This window comes from Cynara cardunculus (assembly GCF_001531365.2).
Source record: "Cynara cardunculus var. scolymus isolate 2C chromosome LG 3, CcrdV1, whole genome shotgun sequence".
In the NCBI taxonomy this organism is placed as follows: Eukaryota; Viridiplantae; Streptophyta; class Magnoliopsida; order Asterales; family Asteraceae; genus Cynara; species Cynara cardunculus.
This window is the reverse complement of record NC_037530.1, coordinates 39,133,197-39,155,099: the sequence shown is the minus strand read 5'-3', so window position 1 is coordinate 39,155,099 and position 21,903 is coordinate 39,133,197. Positions and strand designations below refer to the sequence as shown.

The 21,903-nt window shown below is 36.4% G+C and overlaps 1 protein-coding gene and 1 pseudogene across 2 annotated transcripts; both read right to left on the bottom strand.

Moving 5' to 3' along the window:
* Window positions 1–1,345: 1,345 nt before the first annotated feature.
* Window positions 1,346–7,623, bottom strand: LOC112509712. 2 transcript variants are annotated; one of them, XM_025114812.1, is made up of 6 exons: window positions 6,851–7,623; window positions 4,025–4,077; window positions 3,261–3,348; window positions 2,798–2,899; window positions 1,602–1,729; window positions 1,346–1,533 (listed from the first exon to the last, which is right to left on the bottom strand). In XM_025114812.1, exons 1-6 carry the CDS (start codon window positions 7,385–7,387, stop codon window positions 1,497–1,499), a joined length of 945 nt encoding a protein of 314 aa, XP_024970580.1. In that variant the 5' UTR covers window positions 7,388–7,623; the 3' UTR covers window positions 1,346–1,496. The 2 variants fall into 2 exon arrangements, with proteins under 2 accessions (XP_024970580.1, XP_024970581.1); XM_025114813.1 differs by having other exon boundaries at window positions 2,798–2,896.
* Window positions 7,624–9,478: 1,855 nt separating this feature from the next.
* LOC112508491 lies at window positions 9,479–21,333 on the bottom strand (annotated as a pseudogene).
* Window positions 21,334–21,903: the final 570 nt, after the last annotated feature.

Genomic DNA, 21,903 nt, shown 5'->3' with positions numbered 1-21,903 from the left:
CTATTATATGAATATTTATAAGGAATATGTATACTATATATTATAAAGTATTTGATAAAAACTCTTAAAAGCCATATTTTATACATGAAATATTGTACATTGATACGTATTACTTAAAATTCAAGATTACAGATAAATTGTGTATAAATAAAGCTCCATATTTGAATTCGTGTAACTAACTGTAGATAAATATAATCAAATACATGATAAAATTCTCATTTTAAATATATCTAAAACATAATTAGGATAATTATTGAGTTTTAATAGAATACTTAGTTATTATCTTTATAAAAACTATAATATTAAACCAAAAACAGATTATTTCGTCCCTAAATTTAAATAAAATTTGAATTAAAGTAATTATACAAAAAAAAAAGATAAATTTTATCATTTTTATAATATCTTCAAATTCATATTTAAAAAAAAACATTATTGCTTGTTCAAAACCACAATAATCCATATTATAATATCGATAGAGACCAAAAAAATAAAACGAAACATTAAAATCGAGATATATCTCGCTGAAGAGTATCTTTCTAATTATTCATAACGAATACAAAACTTTATTATATTATTTATCATGGATGCTTACAAAAAGCATGGTTTCAAAGTTGTTACTTGTTAGAACTATTTAAACGAACCTCCTATTATTACAACTTTTACATCAAGTTAAAGCTTATCAACCAACTCTTGTCATATTTGATTTTCTTTTTTAGGTAAAATGTAACAAATTTTGGTTCGTTTTATTTAATATAATGATTTCCTTTTTTTAAATGAATATAGCAAAGTTCTAAAATTTCCATTTAATGTAACAATTAATGATGTAAATTTGAAGTTCTTTGTCCACTTTTTGTTGTAACTCCTTCATAAACATATCATATATGGGTGTTAGTATCATCAAATATTACAAGATCAACAAATTACCAGCCAAAATGGGTAAAAAATAGAAAATTTCAAAATTTTATTACATCAATTAAGGAAAACAAAATCTTCCTTACATTAATTAGAAACTAAATTAAACTTTATTACATTTTGCCATTTTTACATTTTCTTTTTCTTGGTAAATTAGGCACCTAAAAAGCTTTTTCTAATGATCAACAACGGATTAAGAACAACAAAAAACAGAGTTAGATCATCTCCAACAACTATGCTAAGATAGAAACCGAGATCTAACAAATTTTTACTCCAACAGTTATGCTAAAATAGAGAAAAGAACAGAGAGATGATGGAGATTTTCAAATTTGGAGAAATCTTTAAAATCTTATATAAAAGAGAAATAATATTTTAATTATTTTCCACCATTTAAAAAATCCTAAAAGTACTCTATTTTAGAAAAAGTATAACATAGCTGTTGACAAGTAAATGGGATGTTATTATTGGGTTTAAGCAAGACCCAATTGTATTGACATCATAAGACCATTTACCCAAAAATTGTAACATATAACCTACAGGAGTACCCAAAATAAAAATCCGCTTTGAAAAAAAAAAACTCGCCATCAACCCGACCCTGATCTCGGTTTCCCCTTTTTTTGCCTGCAAACGAACTAACGGTATTTGAGCAAGAGATGAAGATAAAACGAAGCTGAGTTGAGAAAACTGACCAAAAAGTATCTTTTTTCTCGCGAGCTAATAGCTCCTCGAAAGAAATATCAGATGTATCATAATCGGTATCTTTGGTGGTTTCAACGGATTTAGCTTTCGACTCCATGTAAGCACCAATTTCAAGCATCTGTGTGATGGTCAATGTCTGTTAGACGAGATCGTTCTCTAGCATCATTTTTAGAAAAGCTTAACGTAAGATAAATTGTCCAAAATAGCCATTCCAGAGTTCCCAATTCATTTAATACAGATTTTATATTCAATTGACCGAAATAAACCAAGATGTCACAAGTAGCACTTTAGCAACTTGCAAAACCTACTTCTTTTAAATTTAATATACATAAAAATAACACTTTACCAAGATGCTAAAGTGCTACTTGCAAAATGCTGCTGTTGCAAGTAACATTTTAGCAACTTAAAAGGTTGCATAAGAGCATCCACACACCGTCCTTTATGCAATTGCAAATAGTCTTTAATTACATATGGCATGCCACATGGTTACAATTGGGTGGTCAGACTTTCACCTCTTGCACTTGCATTTGCAAGCTCTATATGTACATAAAATTATATACTGTGGGACCATCACATTAATTTATATATTTACTTTAAAAATTATAATATGTTTAATTAATGTTGCAGTGGGAACCACTTTTGGAAATGTAGGAGAATTGCAGGTGTATAGATGGTAATTACAAAAGCTAATATCGCACAATTGAAAGCATAAATGAATTGCAGGTATGTGGATGGTCTAAGTGGCGCTTCTATCTCAGCATTTCGCAAATAACCTTTTAGCAACTTGCAAAATTGCTACTTTTCATAAAAAGTGGTAATTGCAAAATCTTGGCTATTTCGGTCAATTATGTAGAAAAGCGGCTACAAATTGATTTTCTTTTGGTTAGGGAAGGGGGGGGGGGGGTTTCAAGATGCTAAGGTGCTACTTGCAAAATTTTAGTTATTTTGGACAATTTCCCATTAATATAATCAAAGGGGAGGTTCAAACAAAAACCATAAATATTTTGACAACCTGGGAACCGACTATTCATGTTTTATTCATGATGAATTTCGTTAAAAATATTCAAGATGAAAACACATCATATTCATGGGAAAAAATGAATGACATTCATAAAGAATACCATGATCATGCAGGGTTATTCATTGTGAATAGCACATGAAATAGTAAAGGATAGGATTGGATTACCTTCTTGTACGCTGGTGAGAGTTTAAGCTGTTGCTGAAGCCAGTTATATACAAATCCATCCTCTTCTACCCTCTTTTGTTCCAACTCTAGCTTGTATATCTGCTAACACAACCACAATTTAGGGCATCTGTTAGCAGCTTAATGAGCTTAATGGGACTCATAGCTGATCTGCTCAGCCACACGTGACTGTTTGGTAGTGGTTTAATGATATAGAAAGTGGCTTATTCAATAAGCTTATAGGGGGGGGAGCTTCATGAAGAAAGCCAAGTTTTTTCGGGACCTGCCCCTCCTAATTAAAAAAAACGCTATTTCCATCTATGGAAAAACCTTCACAAACAAAAACCTTCTCCAATCTATACATACATCTTTATCCATACAAAACTATAACGAAAAACCAACCAAACAGCCCCCTACTCTCTTAAATATACATCATAAAAAAATAAATTTCCATCCTATCACCAACCTGCTGACGTAGTCGGTCAAATGAAGACCTATCTGCCTTAAATAGTAAAGCCTTCGTAATCGTAAACTTCCGATGGATCACCTCCGACCTATACGAATAAAAGAGTCAACATACCAAAAGGTCATTGGTCCAACAGTATCAGGGTTACTGGTAGAGCCCAACCTCCCATAAGGTCAAGGGTTCAAACTTCACCAAAGGTGAGAAGTGTGCATATGAGTATTTGCCGTATATAAATCTTGGAGTAAACTTCATATTTTGGTCCTTGAGGTTTGCTAAATAGTCTGAAAGTGGGACTCAAACTTTAATAAGTCTAGAAATCATCTTTGTGGTTTTCATTTTGCTTTGAAAGTGGTCCCTCGTGGTCGTTAACTCTGTTTATTTTCTGTCAAACAACATAATATTTTATTATAAAATTTCTCTCTGGATCTAAATTTGTTATTTTTGAAAGAAAACATAAAATAAATTTTATGTTATTTTTTTAAAGAGAAAATTAAAGATTTTGATGAAAAGACTGAAATGTCCTTCGCTTTAACGGAAAAAATTAAACAAAGTTAACAACCAGGGACCATTTTCAGAGCCAAATGAAAACTACAAGAATGATTTCGGAGCTTATCAAAGTTCAGGTCCCATTTTCACTTCTCACTAAACCTCAAGGACCAAACTTGAAGTTTACTCTAAATATTATATACTTCAAAACAGAACTAAACTCACTCTATATGTCCTATACTAATGAATCGAAACATGTATTGCATCTTATTACGTACTTGTGCTTTAATTCATCTCTTGCTTCAATCAAGCAGTTGACAAATTGTCCTACCTGCAGGTGCAATTGAATCTCCAAATTTAGACATCGAACAACAGCAAACAAGTCAAAAAATAATGTGAATCGCTAAAATACTAGCTAAAGAGTAATCAATAAACACATATTAATCATCATTTGATCTTTAACTTCAAGAAAAAGAATGATGCTTGAATAATTAACTTGATGTATTCTATGAAATTTAAAGACGGGGGAGGATAAAACTTATAACTTTCAGATAGCAAACTGTATGACAACTGCTTATAATCATGCCATAAAAACGCCAATTAAACCAAACCAAACCAACAGTTAAATCCCACTCGAGAGAAGGGTCTGGGGGGGGATGTATGCAGACTTAACCTCTACCCCGTAAAATGCCAAAATTAGCAGAGAACTGTTGTTCGGACACTCAATTAGGAAAACAAAACAATTCCCATATCCAAAAAGAAAAGAACTCAGTCCTTGACATGGATATTGAAAGATTAGACTGGTTGGAGAAGGGGGAACTTTTTACCAACTTTAGTATTTTATTAGCTGAATACAGCGGGGAGAAGCTCAGGCAACTACATCTAAAGGTGGTTTGGTCATTTCCAACGTACATGTTAGAGTCTCACATCAGCTACAATTGGACCATTTTTCCTCAATATATGTTAGAACCTCCCTCTTCAAGGACTCATTTAAAGAGTGATCTAATAGGGTTCCACGTATTTTCACATGGTATATCAGAGCCAAAGTCTACCATTCTAGCCTTCTAGGAACTCGACATTCTGGGGTAATCTGTACTCGTCTAGCCCCTTAGGCACTTCGGGACACCTGTGCCCATTTAACCTCCGTTGGAGGGAAGGATGTGTTAAAGAGTCCTACATCGGCTAAACTTGGACCATTTCTCCTCAATATATGTTGAAACCTCCTTTTTTTAAGGGCTCTTTTAGAGAGTAATCAAATGGGGCTCCGCATATTTTCACAGTACCCCTTCAGATGCTTGGTTAGAAGAAGAGACTTGTATGGTTGTACCAAGAAAAGATAGAGGTCGACCAAGACAAAAGGACAGGAAGTCCTATACCAGTATTTGCAGTGGCAAATGAACACAACTAAAAGTTTGCCATATTTGTTACGGATACTCTCTTTTCATCCATGTTTCGCCAATCTATCCCCCAAACACAACTTGGTTTCCATATTCTGTTTACCCGTATCTTGTCATTTACATATGGAATCCCAGTACAGCGAATTAAAATCTTGAATTTAATGAAATTCTATTTCATCTCTAACAACTATGCTAAAATACAGATTTTGGAGATTTAGGGTAATTTTTGCTCGAACAGCTATGTTATACCGTATGCAAAAATAGAGAAAAGAAGAGAGAAGGGGTAGAAATCTCCAAATTTGAAGAGATCTCTAAAACTACACCAATAGGAGACATTGAAATTACATTGTTTAGGAGAGAAATAATATTCAACTAAATGAATTGACTATTTTAATAATATAGTTAAAGAATTGCTAAATCAGAGTAGCTGTCGGTCGGAGTTGGATGTAATTTGTTTGAAAATTTTAACTTATGATACTTTATTTTAGAAATATTACAGCATAGCTGTTGGAGATGTTAGCAATGCTCATTTTATGAACATTACAAGCATAACCTTTATTTTCAAACAAATTCCACTTGAGGAAATAAAAAAGAACACTTTCAAAGACACCCTCTTTTTTCATCAAGTGCACGTTGTGCTCTCCTTAACCACCAATAGGTTCGTAAGAAAGTTTACTGCATAAAAAGCAATTAAAGAATATGAAGTTACCAACTATGCAACTACAAGGAAAGCTACAATAGATCAGATGGTTCGGGCTTGGGCTTGCAATGAAGTCCACGGTTCAACCTTTTAGCAGCCCCTTCCTCTACCTGTAACTTTCAAGCTTTCTTTGTCTCTCAAACTTTTCAAAGTCGGGGGCCTCACAGAAACAACCGCCGTACTCTTTGGGGTAAATGACATGTCCACATGCATCCCACCGACCCTACCTCCAGGTGGGATATACCAGGCTTGTCTGGTTTGGTTCGGTTTGGTCTTTAACCAAACAACTACAAACAAGAAAAAAGAATGCTAAAGATGATACATCTTCTGTGGTTTTTGATCATAGAGCCCTTTAAAAAAATGACCTTATGTTTTTATTTAAAAGCATAACCTTCTAAACCTTTTTCATAGCTCAATGAACTTCATCTGATCATCTGCCCCTGGTTCAAAACAGCTTGCCCCTAGTTTAAAACAACATACTCTCATAAAAACTTAGAACTACAATGGAGGGTTAGAAGGTCATTCAGCTAAATAGCCGATTGTAGATCATAATCTCTTCCTCCATACCAGAATAAATGAGCTTTTTTGCTCGAAACTTATAAGTCGGAGATTTTTAATGTTTTCCAACGGATGAACCACTCCAAATGATTGTAGGCTTGTAGCTGTATGTCTAGATGGTGAATGAATTGAACTGATTCCCATAAAACTTTATGAAAGTATTTTAAACAGATTTTGAAATGATAAAGAACAAAAAGAAGTATGTCTAATTCATAGAACCACTAGAAGATCGAAAAAACCATGGTGTAAGAGAGTGAGATCTTCTTAGCATAACACATAATAGCAAACAATTCACTAAAATAGAAGAAAATGATAAAGATGAACATACAAATTCTTCATCTCAAAATCATCAAAGCTCATAAAACTTCAAATATATTGCAGTTTCAAGCAGTCATTTAACATTACATATGAATCATAAGCAATTGATGAAAACAAAGAAGAAGATGAACCTGAAGAAGAGTCAATCCATTGGACTCGTGTGACTTAACAAGCTGATCATATTGTTGCTTAATCTTCCTCTGTGTGGCACTAGAAGACGAAGTAAAAGGATATAAACACACTAAATCATCATGATCTTTCTCTTTTCCTATTCCCGCAATCAATCCATCCTTAATTACCACTTGACCTTTCGATGAATCATTGCCATCTAATCGTTTCTTCCTCCCTCTTTTCTTCTTCTTCTTCTTCCCACACTCCTCATCCCCAACCGCCGTAGACTCGCTGTTATCCGCCCCCCGATTATTATCCTCCAAAAGAGCCGGTAAGATCTCAAGAAGCAAGGAATTATTAGGGTTCGAATCGTGAGACGTTAGGTTTTCAATGCCGGTACTGTGATCATCACTATTGATAGTACGAACAATGTCCGTGATCACCGGAGGTGAACCGTGGTGGTGGCGGAGCCGCCGTCGTCTGGTGTAGAGAGAAAACAAAAGAAGCGAAACACAGAGGAATGGTAACATAAGAAGGCAGTTATTATGAACATCCATTGTTTGATTTCGATTCCGGAACTTAAGAAGAGCAAACTATATGATCGCCGGCGGCAATAGGCATCATTTTGCAGAGAAAACAGTGACGGTGGTGGTTGATTACAGTGATAGTGAACAGAAATGGCGGAGATTGAAGATATTTCAGTTATCGAAATCAAAATCAGATATCAAAAATGGGGGAAAATATGCGGTTGAATGTGGTGTTTGAACTCCCATTTGCAATCTCCCCAAACTCCTTATTTCAAACTTTATGTTGAAGTTTCGTCCACTCTAATTTCCCCTTTTTAAACGGTGGAAACACTCCCAACCTTTTTTTAGATATTTTTGGATTTTTTTTTATAAAAAATGTATTTTAAAAGTGGTGTTCAAAAACCCGACCAACTCGATCCACTCAACACTACCCAACGTGAGATAACTCAACTCGAAGCAACTTGATGTCTAATCGTGTTGTAAAAATTTTAAACCGCAGATATTGAGTTGATACAGGATTACTATTATTTGAATTTAACCCAATTCGATGAATCTGATATCCTTTTATTTCTTGAATTTAATATGATTTTTGAGTTTATATTAATATATACATTAGAGAATTAGACTACCATGTACGCTCTTCATATATATACATATTTTCAATATATTCTCTATATCTAACTCATTCGTATATTTGTTCAGTAATTGTGAATATATATATATATATATATATATATATATTGAGAAAATTAATTGAATGTGATATACGTAAGAAGTATGAATAAGCTGCATCAAATGGTTGACGATGAAAAGAAAATTATGAGTAGAGAAATAACATATTTACGGTTAGAAGAATATTTTAATATATCAAAGTATCATCCCGATCAACCCGTACGGGTTGGGTTGGGTTGCATTGAGTTAAGATTTTTCAAACCGTAAGCATTGAGTTGGGTTGTTCAAATGTCTTCAACCCGATCAACGCAACCCATGAGCACCCCTAGTGATAGTTGTCATGGCGTGTTATGGTTCAAGATTTTTGGTTTACGTCACGTTAAACTTGTGGTACACCGTGTGGTTAATACACGGTTCTTGTAACGAGATATTGATGTTTCTAACATTTTTTGATCTATTGTTTTTTTAGTGTGTAGTATATAATAAAATTTATATTGTTTAATATCATTGACTCGAAAAACATATGTATATATTTAATTATAGGGTCAGGTTCAGGGGAAAAACTAAAAAAAATGAAAAGTTGAGGGACACTTGGTAACCATTCATCTTGACGGCATGTAACACTGGATTAGTCTTGGTTGAACCAAAAGCCACATGGTTCATGATAAAATAAGATAAGGGTTGTGGCATAATGGTTGAGGTCTTGGGGATGTGGTGGGATATCCCATCTGGTCGGAGTTCAATTCCAGACGTACACAATAATTGTGGTCACTGAGTTTATCAGGGTCAATTTCTTGCAATCATAATTTGTCAGGATTAGTTCAGTCGTAACCTATGACACCTTTCAAAAAAATATAAGATGAGATGATTAAGGGTCTAACCGTTCATGCCGTTAACAAATCATAGCCAAACGGACCAATGCTTACCGGCTAAATAGCCCTCAAATCCTCAAGGGTGCTTTTGGTATGCAGGACAAGATGAGATAAAGTAATACATAAACTTGTCCTATGTTTGACTTGAAATTAGACCGGGACATGATAAAACCTGAGCGAGACAAAAATACATCTTTTTCGGTCTCACCAGAACAAGTAAAATAAAAATCAGAAAGATGAGACAAGACTGGTAAATTACTAGACTAGCATATCAAATTAAAACGCTAAAACCGTCTACAATTTTTTCCACCCGCCAACCTCACTCTCGCTCGTCCCCATGTACCAAACACACTCAAATATCCACAGTGTGGCTGTTTGATTGGTTTTCCATCAAATCCTATATATAGATAAAGTTGTTCGTCTGTATTAATTTGTCTGTATATATTAAGAAGATATTTGTTTGGGGTTTTTTTCATGGATGGAAGGAGTGTTTTTTAATTGGGAAGGAAAAAAAACTTGGCTTTCTGCATAAAACTCTACCTAAAAGCTTGCCAAATAAGTCACTTTCTATATCATTAAGCCACTAAGAAACGATGATTTATACTTTACCGATAACAAATAGACCCATCTCATCAGAAGTTTTTCTTGTTTCACAAAGATAACTCGATACTAACTTGACAAACAAAACTACACAAAAAAAGCCGATAACTTTTACGTTTTGCTTGAAAAAACCGATACATAAAAAAGAGACCAACATATGGACTCGTTATCGGTCTCATCACGCTTCATTAAATAATACATTCAGAAGCAATTAAGCTTCTGTTTCCTGAAAGATCTCGAAAACTTTTGTTTTCCGTTCTATTTACACCAATCTTCAAAATCTGATGCTTTCGGACCATGACGGTGTGTTGCATATCTGTACAACTTAACGTCACCATTCGCAAAAGCATGTATCATGGTCATCTTCAATACTCTCTCGTCACTGCCATTCCGAAGAACAGGATGCCCGTAAATCTTAAATAAACCGTAAAAAAGAGAATCATAAAAAGATTCAGACCAGATTGGTCTTAAAACCTTTTCTAAGCTATTAATCTGTTCAGCTGCAAATGGCTTCCACCGATAGTTTCTTCATTACATTCGGACACGGATCGCCTCCAAAGATCTCGGGTGTTACCGGGACCGTGCATGATTCTAGCCCGATGCACATCTGCAAGATACAGCAAAAGCCAAAAGATCATGGATCTTGATCGAGAAATTTGGTGGGCCATGATGCTAAAACTGTAAGAATATGTGAAACCCTATTAGATTACTATATAAGAGTGTTTGGTACACTGGACAGGATAGAACAGGGATCACTGTTCCATGTTTGGCAGAACTTTTATGTGGAACAAACAAGAACAAAGTGGAGCAAACCTGTATCTTACCAATATATCCTCAAAATAAAACTTAGTTCTCTTCTAAAACATCAGATACGTCTCTCTGTACATTTTATTCATTCTTTTAAATTTTTATTTATGTATTTTATGCTCCTTAAACTTTTACTTTATTGTGCACAAAATAAAAAATTTATACAGTTTCTATATTTTGATACTTTACATAATTTATTGAATAATAATAATAATAATAATAAATTAATATAAAAAATGTATAAAATAAAAATTGGAAACTACATAAACTTTTTATTCTAGTGTCATTTTATTCTGTACTTTCTAATGATATATTTTGTTATAAAATAAATTTTTTTGAACTTTAATAAATTACATAAATTAATCAAAATATATAAACAACTCATTAGGGGTAAATTGGTCATTTTATCCAATTTTGTCTTACCAAACGTTGAAAAATTGTCTTGTCTTGTCCTATCCTGTGTGTCTAGTCTAAATACCAAAAGCACCCTAAAAGAGCTCTTGAAGGGAGAAGGGAGGTTTCAATGTATATTGTGGAGAAAGGGTCAAGGTTTAGCTGATGTGGTACTCAAACATAGGGACGGAGCCAACGTAGAGCATATCGTGTCCCGTGCCACCGTACTGTTCATCCGTCGTAGTGTAAAAAAATTTAGGGTCGTGAGAAGCATTACCGTATTAATTTGTTGTGTGCCACCATATGTATTTTGAAACTACAATAAGAACAAGTTTTCTTTGGTAGAGTTGGTTTGCAAGGCTTTTCTTCCACTCCAGACCCGAATTCGAATCCTGTTAGTGTCATTTTCTTAGTCAAATGGTGCCACCATTTGAATTCTTTTTTTCTATATTTGTTTCTTATAGTCAAATGGTGCCACCATTTGAAAAAAAAAATTGGGTGCGTCCTACGCCCCCTCTAATAGAGGCTAGATGGGCACATATTGTTCTACAGTGTTAAGCCCCTAAAGTGGTAGGCCTTGGCTCTGATACCATGCGAAAATGTATGGAACCCTATTAGATTAGACTCCGAAAGAGCTCTAGAGGGAAGAAAGGAGGTTACATCCTGTATTGAAGAAAAAAAAGTCCAAGTCTAGCCGAGAGCTCTTGAAGGGAAAAGGGAGGTTCGAACATATAGTGAGAAAAAATGGTCCATGTCTAGTTGATGCAGGACTCCAACATGCCCCTTCCAACAGAGGCTAGACAGGCATAGATTCTCCAAAAGTATCACCTAAAGTGATAAACCATGGTTCTGATACCATGTGAAAATTATATGGAACCCCATTAGATTACTCTCCAAAAGAGATCTTGAAAGGAGAACAGAACGGAGGTCCAACATATATTGAGGAGAAATGGTCCAAATCTAGCCAACCTGGGACTTGAACAACGGTGAATGGAAAATGTGAGTACCTTATTGAAGACGTCATAGGAGTTATGGGCATGACAGCCACCCTCCCGAAAACCACCACAACCCCCTTCGGGGGTTCCAAAACTAGCGAATTTGATTTCCGATATGTTCTGACCACGGCTGCACGAAAGATGAGCTTTTGGTCTCAGGTGTTTAGTGGCTTTACCAGAAGCCTGCATTTGATAATTCATAAGCGTTGGTTGCCACTCGTAGATATCAGCGCAAACGCTGTATATTTCACGCTTCACTAACGATATCCCATAAGGAATTCCTCCCAATTCTTCGAACACAACCAACAGGTTTCCTCTAGGATTTAGCCAAGATCGTGGTACGTGATACCTGAAACAAAGCATCGTTACCCCAAGAGTAAAGCGTCTGTTTCTACAAAGACCCCTAACTTGTGGGGATCATGACTTAACTAACCTTTTTCTTTAAATACAAAAAGAACCCAAAGATACACTTTTTTTTTTTCGAAAAAAACACCCATTTCTCCAATTTCTTCACAAAAGGAGAAAGGACCCACAAAAAATCCATGTAGGCCCCACAAAAATCTGGAAAAGTTGTCGCTGATGGGACCCTTGGCCGGTCTGGTGAAATGAGGGAGATTCGTGAGGCATCTCACAAAATGGCTTTTTAACACTTGATACAAAATCAGCATGTGGGCCACTTCGTGAAATGTCTCACGAATCCCCCCTTATTTCACCAAACTGGGCAAGGGGGTTCCATCAGCAGCAACTTTTCCAGATTTTTGTGGGGCCCACATGGATTTTTGTGGTCCTTTCTCCTTTCGTGAAAAACTTGGAGAAACAAATGGGTTTTTTTTAAATGTATTTTTGGCTCGTTTTTGTAATTTCTTTGTTTCTTAAAAGGAAAGTTAAGTCAAGAACCCCTGATTTGTGAGAAGTGTGCGAAAGAGAGAAAACTCAAGAGGGTGAGCATAATCTAATTATAAAGATATGTTGGTACCATCGTTGAGAAGCTTTGCCGCAATTGCTAAGACATTTTTTCTCATCAAAATAACCGGCATAACTGCAAGTGGTGCAAGAACCGGATGCCTTATATGCGGGCCAATAACGTCCGATGCTTTGACCATTTACCCATACTTGACCTTTACCCATGTTGTTCATGTCTAAAGCCAACGGTTCATCCCCAGCCGGAGCATCAAAAACGGCTTTGTACCATGTCAGTGGTTGTCTTTGAGCCACAAGAGAACCTTGAACCCATTCAACCGAAGAACTACCACTGAGTGAGTGAAGACTTAGAATTTCGCCTTTGAGCCCGACCTGATCAATTCAAATAAGAACATTGGTCTTAACCCAGAGACAATTGCACAAAACTGTTATGTTAGAGTGACACTTTCTTCTCAATATATGTTGGAATCTCATTTTTTTTGAAGGGCTCTTTTAGAGTAATCTGATGGGGTTTCATATATCTCAATGGTATTAGAGCCAGTGTTAATCAACGTCGGCGAGACAGGACAGGACAAAACAAACAAAAATGACCAATTTACCCCTAATGAGCTGTTTATATATTTTGATTAATTTATTAAATTATAATAAAACAAACATTTTTTTAAACAAAATATATCATCAGAAAGTTTTCGTCAATACGATTAAAATGATACAAATAAAAAGCTTATATAGCTTCCAATTTTTATTCTATACTTTTTATGTATTTTTTTATCACTAATAATATTTTATAAATTACATAAACTAATCAAAATATAGAAACCGTACAAAAATAATATTTTGGGACAATAAAGTGAGTTTAAAGAGCATAAAATACAATAAATAAAATTTAAAGAATGAATAAAATGTGAAGGAGGCGCATTTGATATTTTAGAAAGTTCTATTTTGAGGTTATATTGGTAAAATGTAGGTCTGTTTCACATTGTTCCATGGGGTGGGGGTGGAACACGCCTGTTCTACTCTATTCCACATATAAGTCCTACCAAACATGGAACAGTTATCCATGTTATGTTCTTTCTAGTGTACCAAACGCACCCTTACAGTCCTGTATCGACTAGACTTGGACACTTTCCGTTCCATATATGTTGGAACCCCTTTCTTCTGAGAGTAGTTTGATGGGGTTCCATTTATCTTACATGGTATTAGAGCCAATGTCTACCATCTGGAACATCTTTGTCCGAGACTTGACACTCTAGGACATATTTGCCCATCTAGCCTCTGTTGCAGGGGCGTGTTAGAGTCCCAGATCGTTTAGACTTAGACACTTTCTCTTCAAAAAGTAATTCGATGGGGTTCCACATCGCTCAAATATAAAAAAAAAACATGAACCTTGTAAGACCATTTCTGCCATGATAAGTCTCTCTTGCCTTCATTCAAACCAGAAAGCATAACTGGACCAAGAACACCAGCATTCCATGTCTCAAAATGTGGACCGATATTCTGGAAAATAAACATAAGTTACAAAACATCATGCGTAAATTTCACGATCGCAATCATTGGTCAATCTGCATTTCATGTGTTTGTGTGTGAGATATATATATATATACACGCACACACACACACAGACGGAGAGAGAGAAAGCACACCGGAAGACCAACAGCGATGCTTAGCAGCGAAATCTTGTTAAGTCCAGCTCTTAGATTAATGGTGTTTTTGAATGTTATCTTCGGGTTTTCTAAACTTCCATAGACGGTTCCTGTTCAAAACAGAAGACAGCTACATAGAGTAAGATTTCGTGAAGATCGTTATTATGAGTTCTGCATCTTTCCCAATTGAGAAGACTTGAATGTAGGTTATTTGACATTAATGGCTATTTTTGGCAAACTAGCTGATAAGTTAATTGTTGGCTGATAAGCTAGTTGTTAGCGGTTTGTTGATAAACTAGATGACAATTAGAATGACTTAAAAGGACAGACTGAAATATCAATTGAAAAAATATAAGGGTCATAATTTAAATAGTGGGAAAAAGAACCCTTCAAGCTTATTGAAATGCTACTTGAAGTAATGTTTTATAAAAACGGGTTTTTCTCAGTAAGCTCAAAAAATAAGCTAGCTGAAAAGTTGCCAAAATAACCAAACGTGGTTGTTTGGTTTGGTTGGTTTTCCAATAAGTCCTGTATGGATAAAACTATTTGGTGTATAATTTTCTGTATAGATTGCAAAGGTTTTTGTTTGGGAGGGGTTTTTCATAGATGAAGGAGCGTATTTTTTAATTGGGAGGGACACATTTGGAAAAAACTTAACTTTCTGCATAAAGTTCACTTTTGAAGCTTACTGAATAAGCCACTTTCTATATCATTAAGCCACTACCAAAGAGTCATGTATAGCTGACCGAATAAGCTGAGTCCCATTAAGCCTAGTAAGCGGCTAACAAACAAACATGATGCTTCACAATCACACCTGATAGTTGGCCATTAATGAAAACATGCAAAGCGTGGCCTGCCGATAAGGCTGTAAGCGTAGGCTGTTCCCCACTTCTCAAGAACCCTTCATTGGGGTCGATCTCGACACTGAGTGCGGAAAAGACGATAAAAACCAAAAAGTTAGTCCATCATTTCGTTCTTTTTAGATTTAAACGCCAAAAGATCATGTTGCACTTACTCTGTCATGTACCATAAATAATCAGAAGCATCTCTAGTTACATTTAGCTGCTCCAATAATCCAGCGGTTCCAAACGTATTGTCATCATAATCTTCCGTCTCATCATTGTACGATTGCCAAGCGAATCCTATTTTCTCTCGGGTCATCTTCATCACCGTGGTTTGTGCACCTACCTGTGAATCACTTTCAGCATTATGATGTGATTTTACATTGTGAGAATATATCGAACCCCCTAACCACAACGGTTCTGGCATAGTGGTTGAGGTCCTGGGGATGTGGTGGAATATCCCACCTGCCCAAGGTTTGATTCTAGGCGTACGCAACAATTGTAGCCATGGAGTTTATCAAGGCTGATATGTTGCAGTCACAATTTGCCAAGATTAGTCCAGACATAGCCTGGGACACCCTTTCCAAAAAGATATGTGCAACCCTATTAGACTCTAACACGCCCCCTCAAAGGAGGCTAGATGGGGGAAGATTGTCCCAAAGTGTCAGGAGTGGATTAGACAAGTACCGATTGCCCCAAAGTCGATCTTGCCTCTGATACCATGTGAAAATATGTAGAACCCCGTTAGATTACTCTCCAAAAGAGAGAAGGGAGGTTTCATCCTATATAGAGAAAGGGTTCAAGTCTAGCTAATGTGGGACTCTAATACGCCCCCCCCCCCCCCCNTATTACTCTCATAACGATCCCTTGAAGAGATGAGGGAAGTTCCAACATACATCGACTAGAAATGGTGATCTGGAACCCCAACGAAGGCTAGATGGGCACAAATTGTTCCGAGAGGGGGCTAGACGAGTACATATAGCCCCAGGGTGTCGAGTCCCTAAAGTGGTAGACTTTGGCTCTGATGCCATGTGAGAATATGTGTATAAACTGGGAATGTTTTTGTTTTTTTTTTGGGGGGGGTTTCTTAGATGGAAAGAGCTTGTTTTTTAATCGGAAAAGACAGGTTTGGAAAAACTTGGCTTTCTGCATAAAGCTCCCTCCTAGAAGCTTACTGAATAAGCCACTTTCTAAATCATCAAGCCACTACCAAAGAGTCATGTATGGGTGACCGAATAAGTTGTTAGTCTCATTAAGTTCATTAAGCAGCTAACAAACAAGCCCTTGGACCCATTTGAAGCTATTTAAGTCTTAAAAACTAGTATGAACTAACAAATGTTCTTTAAAACAATGTTTCTCACCCTCGCCGTATTATAAACCGTGTTCTTGCAATTGGGGAGGATGCTGATCGACCAAGGAGGCAGATTGTAATGCTGGTTCATGAAATTTACAGTTGCGAAATCAGTTTTATCATCATTCGCAAGAAAAGCAGCACACCCTCCAGATTTGTTTCTGTAAACATATGCCTGTGAAAATGATGAATGTAAGAGGTGGGGCCACTTAGGATTCGAAAAAGATCGAATATAAATCAATGGGAAGAAAAAAGATCCAACCTTTTGATAGTTTCCAAGTGAGACAATAGACGGGTCTCCGCTTACTAAAGCGGGCTCGCATAGTTTTATGGCTCTGTGCAGATCTTTCAAATGCCCCCATTTAGCTTCCCTTTTCAGTCCTACATATAAAAAGGGTCGTCGATGATTCAACTTCATTTTCTGTATCCAAATGTGGGGAGAAAACACATGCTTATAGGTAAATAATGTTGGTGATTTTAGTGTCAACAATCATTTTAGTGTGATTGTGATTTACGTGAGATCTATTAGGTGATAAGGCAAAAATAAGTGAGTCAGGAGGTGCGGAATGCACACTCACAAATGTTGTATTTATCACCTTGGATCGCCATAAGGCGGGGTCACGGGGGCTTCCCCTTCCCTTCGGGTTCTAGGGGGCAGCGCCCCTATCAGGGTCCAAGGGGCAGAGACTTTCAGAAGAGTTACACTTGGAAACCTTCTTGAAATTGTTCCTAAATTGGTGGAAATTTGACTAAGAATGGATCAGAGAGTGTAATCAGAGCTCTGGACCGTGCACTTCAGAGCTCTGGTCACACCAGATCGCATGACCTTTAGAGCTCTGGACTTCTTCTAACGTTGCCTCTGACTTTGGGACAGTTGTAACTACTCTCAAATCTTATCCGTTAACAGTTATAACCGTTTTTAACCACCCGTAACCATCAATCTCTCATATAAATACGTAAACTGAGAATTTGGGTGTATATAAGAACTCGATTTTTCAATCTTTAAGATACGAGTTTCTCTTGGATTATCCCAATACAGAATTCGTGATACCCAAGGGACGAATTATTGTATTTGGAAAACGAACTTTCACGATCCAACAAGATTTTCCTGTCCACAAATCATCTCCAATCCCAAATCCCGACAAAGTATCGCCTAATATCTACTATAGTTTGACCCCATTTAGAAACCCGGATACTTTAGATTCACATCAAGGTTTGGACCATACCAAATTCATCCAAAGGAGCATCATAATCGTAGCTTGTGGCAATAAACGGACCGCCTGCAGTCCTACCGAAATTGGTTCCTCCATGGTACTATCAGAATACAAGAAAAGAACAAAATTTCAGTCGAATTTGTGAGAATAGATAGAAACCTCATTAGATTAATCTCCAAAAATGCCCTTGTGAAAAGAAAGAAGGTTCCAACATATATTCAGTAGAAATGGTCCAAGTCTAGCTGATGTGAGACTCAAGGAGTTTTATCAAGTACCGAGTTATTAAGGAAATAGAACATAACATTTGAGTTACCATATAGTAATTTATGAAGGATCCACCCGTTTGAATAAACTTAGCAACGGAAAAGGCCAAGTCTTCAGCTGGTCTGTAAGGAACCGCTCCTCCAAACTCGGTGAACCTGCATTAAAAGAACTTAACCAAAGGTATTTGCAAACCCTTTAATACTCCCTCTGTCCCAAAATAAGTATCTACATTTGTATTTTAGTTTGTCCAAAAAAGAGATGTACAAATAAACCGAAACCCAGCCCAGGCCCGACCTGGAAAAGCCCGAAGCTCAAAGCCCAATCAGGCCAAATTTTGAAGGCAGGCCTGGCCTGAAAAAGCCCGAACAGGCCCTTTTTCACCCCAAAAAGATCCCGGGCCTAGTGAGCCCGAAGCCCATTCTGGGCGAGGGCTCAAAACCCAATCAGGACAAAATTTTGGAGGCTGGCCAAGCCTAAAAAAGCCCGAACAACGACCCGGGCCTAGTGAGCCTGAAGCCCATTTCGGGCCAGGCCTCAAAAGCCCAATTAGGCCAAATTTTTGGAGGTACTCCAGGCTTGGAAAAGCCCAACTAGGCCCTTTTTAACCCCAAAAAGAGCCCGGGCCTTTTTTTGCTCACTAAAAACTTGCCTTCCCCAAGGCCGGGGCCTTGTGCATCTCTAGTCCAAAATAAGTTTCCACTTACAAAAGCGTCTTACTTTCCAATTTTTACCCTTTTTGATACTACACATTTCTAAAACCGTGTGCCTTTTTCAGTGTGGACATTTATTTTCGGACAGAGGGAGTTAGTATCGTATCGAAGATGAGTTATAACTAAATTTACCATCCTGTCCAAGCTTCAGTCCACATTTTGGGTTTGAAGTTTCTGTTGGGAGTGAAGTAGTCACAGTAAAAACCATTGCATGTGTTGATCTGTGAATACCAAATCAAGATTTTACTGTCTTGTGAATATGAACACAAAAAACTTGGTGAATGTTATTATATTGTAGACAAGGCAAAAAGTGGCCATGTGCATTGAATAAAGGATCCAAGATCAATTATTAAATCAAGAAAACACTCAATAATTAGTTCCACAAAATTACAAAAAGGAACATGAAAGATTGTAGAACTTACAATGGGATCAGGGGCATCATCTTGCTTGCACATGATCCATGGAACACCGGTGGCTAAACCGACCGCCATCTGAGCGGCCCATTTTGAATACGCTCGAGCCGGGGATCCAAGTTCGTACTCCATTGGTCCATATTCGTTCTCAATCTGTCATATGGGATTTTCGCTAAGATTGAAGATTGGCAAAAGGGTCATCGGCCCAAATGGTATCTTGGTTAGTGGTAGACCCGAACCTCCCAAAGGGTCAATGGTTCAAACAGGAATCATTGTGGTGTATAAAGATATGAAAGAGGTTCTGGAGAACCCCTAAAAAATGAAAAACTGAGGAACAGTCAGGTGACCATTCATCTAGACGGTATACACGTGTGCATACAAGTAATTGAAGTTGTTTCATGGTTTTTGTGCCTGTTATGAAGTTGTTTCTTGTTTTTTGTGCATGTGCATACAATAAATTGAAGTTGTTTCTGGGTTTTGCCAAAGATTCAAGATTGGCAAAAGGGTCATTGGCCTAAATGGTATCTGGGTTGTTGGTAGACCCGAACCTCCCAAAGGGTCAAGGGTTCAAACCGAAATCTTTGTGGTGTATTAAAAATATGAGGGAGGTTCAGAGAAAACCCCCCAAAAAAATGAAAAACTGAGGAACACCCTGGTAACCATTTATCTAGACAGTATGCACATGTGTATACAAGTAGTTGAACCCGCTTTTTGGGATGCACATGTGCATACCGGACAAATTGCTTATGAATTACTTGTATACACATGTTCATACTGTCCAAATGAACGGATACCAAAGTGTTCTTTAGTTTTTCATTTTTGTGTAGTTTTCCCCTGAACCTGCCCTATAAAGGTTTACTTAAATAAAAGTTCCCATGCTACAAAAGCATATATAAAAGAAACTTTTACTACCTGAGATAGAATAATTGGACCACCTTGGTTTTCATACAGCTCTTCTGCTTTCATCATGTTCACTATATGTCTAGTGAATTTTTCCATGGCATCCTACAATATATTCATAGAAAAAACAATAAATAGAAGTGGGAAAAATCAGGATGGATTCTCATGAGATCAGCCTATTTTCATTAGACCCGTGAGACCACAAAATAACACTGAACCTTCACAGCAAAACACTCCGAGGTAGAAAAACCTCAAATCTTCACAGCAAAAACACCGTGAAGGCTTACCTTCACAGTGTCTTGTTGTGAAGGTTCAGTTTTATTCAGGTGGTCACACGAAAACAAGTTGGTCTCACGTGTAAAAAAACCACTTGGGTCGTGGGTTAAGACTCAAGCGTTGTCAAAGCCCTTTTGACCATTGAGATTCACTTGTGATGACTCCAGACGATCCATGGTCACCCGGGAGTTCAGTCGGCAGACATAAGCAGGTCCGGAAACACACGGTTATCAAAATAATAATAATTGTATGAAAGAATGAGCAAGCAGACCTTGAAAGGAGAGTTATCTGTTCTGAAACTGATTCCTGGCACATATTTCAACCAAACTGGGAATCCCCTAAAATTGCATTGACAAGAAAGATGAATTGATTGATATAAAGAAAGAAACATTGGATTTTTTTTATAAAATATCAACAGAATTCATAAAAATCTTGAAATGTTATACCCAAAGTTCCATTCAGCACAAGCATAAGGTCCAATTCTGAGATGAACATACAATCCAGCTTCCTTAATTAGCTTAATGAACTTAACCAGATCATACCTATCTTCAAAATAATACTGGGAAAAAAAAAAAGAAATAAAGGTTGGATTATAAAAAAATAACTAAAAAGTATTAAAGAAACACACAGTAGAAACACACTTACTTTACCAGGTTGAGGTTCATGCCCATTCCAGAAAACATAAGTCTGAATCACATCCAGACCTCCTTCTTTAGCTTTCTGAATGAGATCTGGCCACATCTTCAACACCCAAAATACAAATTTATATACATACATACATATATATTTATATATATATATATACAGCAAAGAGAATCTTGAAACCCCATTCACATTTCTTGGTGAAAACCCAAATAGGGGAAAGATCCATAATCAGAAAAAAAAAATCAAGAAAATCTGAAAGAAAACAGTGATTGAAGTGCATTGATAAGTTATACCTCAGGAGTGCTTCTTGGGTAATGAATGGATCCAGAAATAAGAATCCTTCTTTGGCCATTAATGGTGATGGCCTTATGGTCATAAGAAACAGAAGCTGAACTGAAACAGACCAAAAAACCCAATAACAACACCACCACCATTAACACTAAATAAAGCTTCTGCATTTTCTTGAAACCAGACTCCATTGAAGAGAAGAGAAGAGAAGAAAACTGTTATTTTTCCCTCTTTTCTTCAAGTGTTATTCTTGCCCCTTATCATCAACTTCCCTCCACTTTATTCTATTTCTATGCTCTTTTTAATTTTATTTTATTTTTAAAATTTGAGAATAAAGAAAGATACCAAGAAACACACACTACAGCTGTGTTCTATAATGGGTTTTATGGATTATTAAAAGAAGGAAAGAAAATGTTGTTGCTTTATGTAATTTCTTTATTGTTGAATGAAAAAGAGGAGTAAGAGGGAGTCTGTCAAGATTTTGTGTGAAAAAATGAGTGTTTTTGAGGGATGCTTTCAAGCACCAAGGACTTGTTTGTCTAAAAGCAATGGTTGTACCAACTTTCTGGCCAGTACCCCAATTCAAAGTCACTTGTTTGCTCCCTCCCTCTTTGGATATGTATATATATATATATATATATATATATGTATGTATATATATATATGTATGTATATATATATATGTATGTATATATATATATGTATATATATATATGTATATATATATATATATATATATA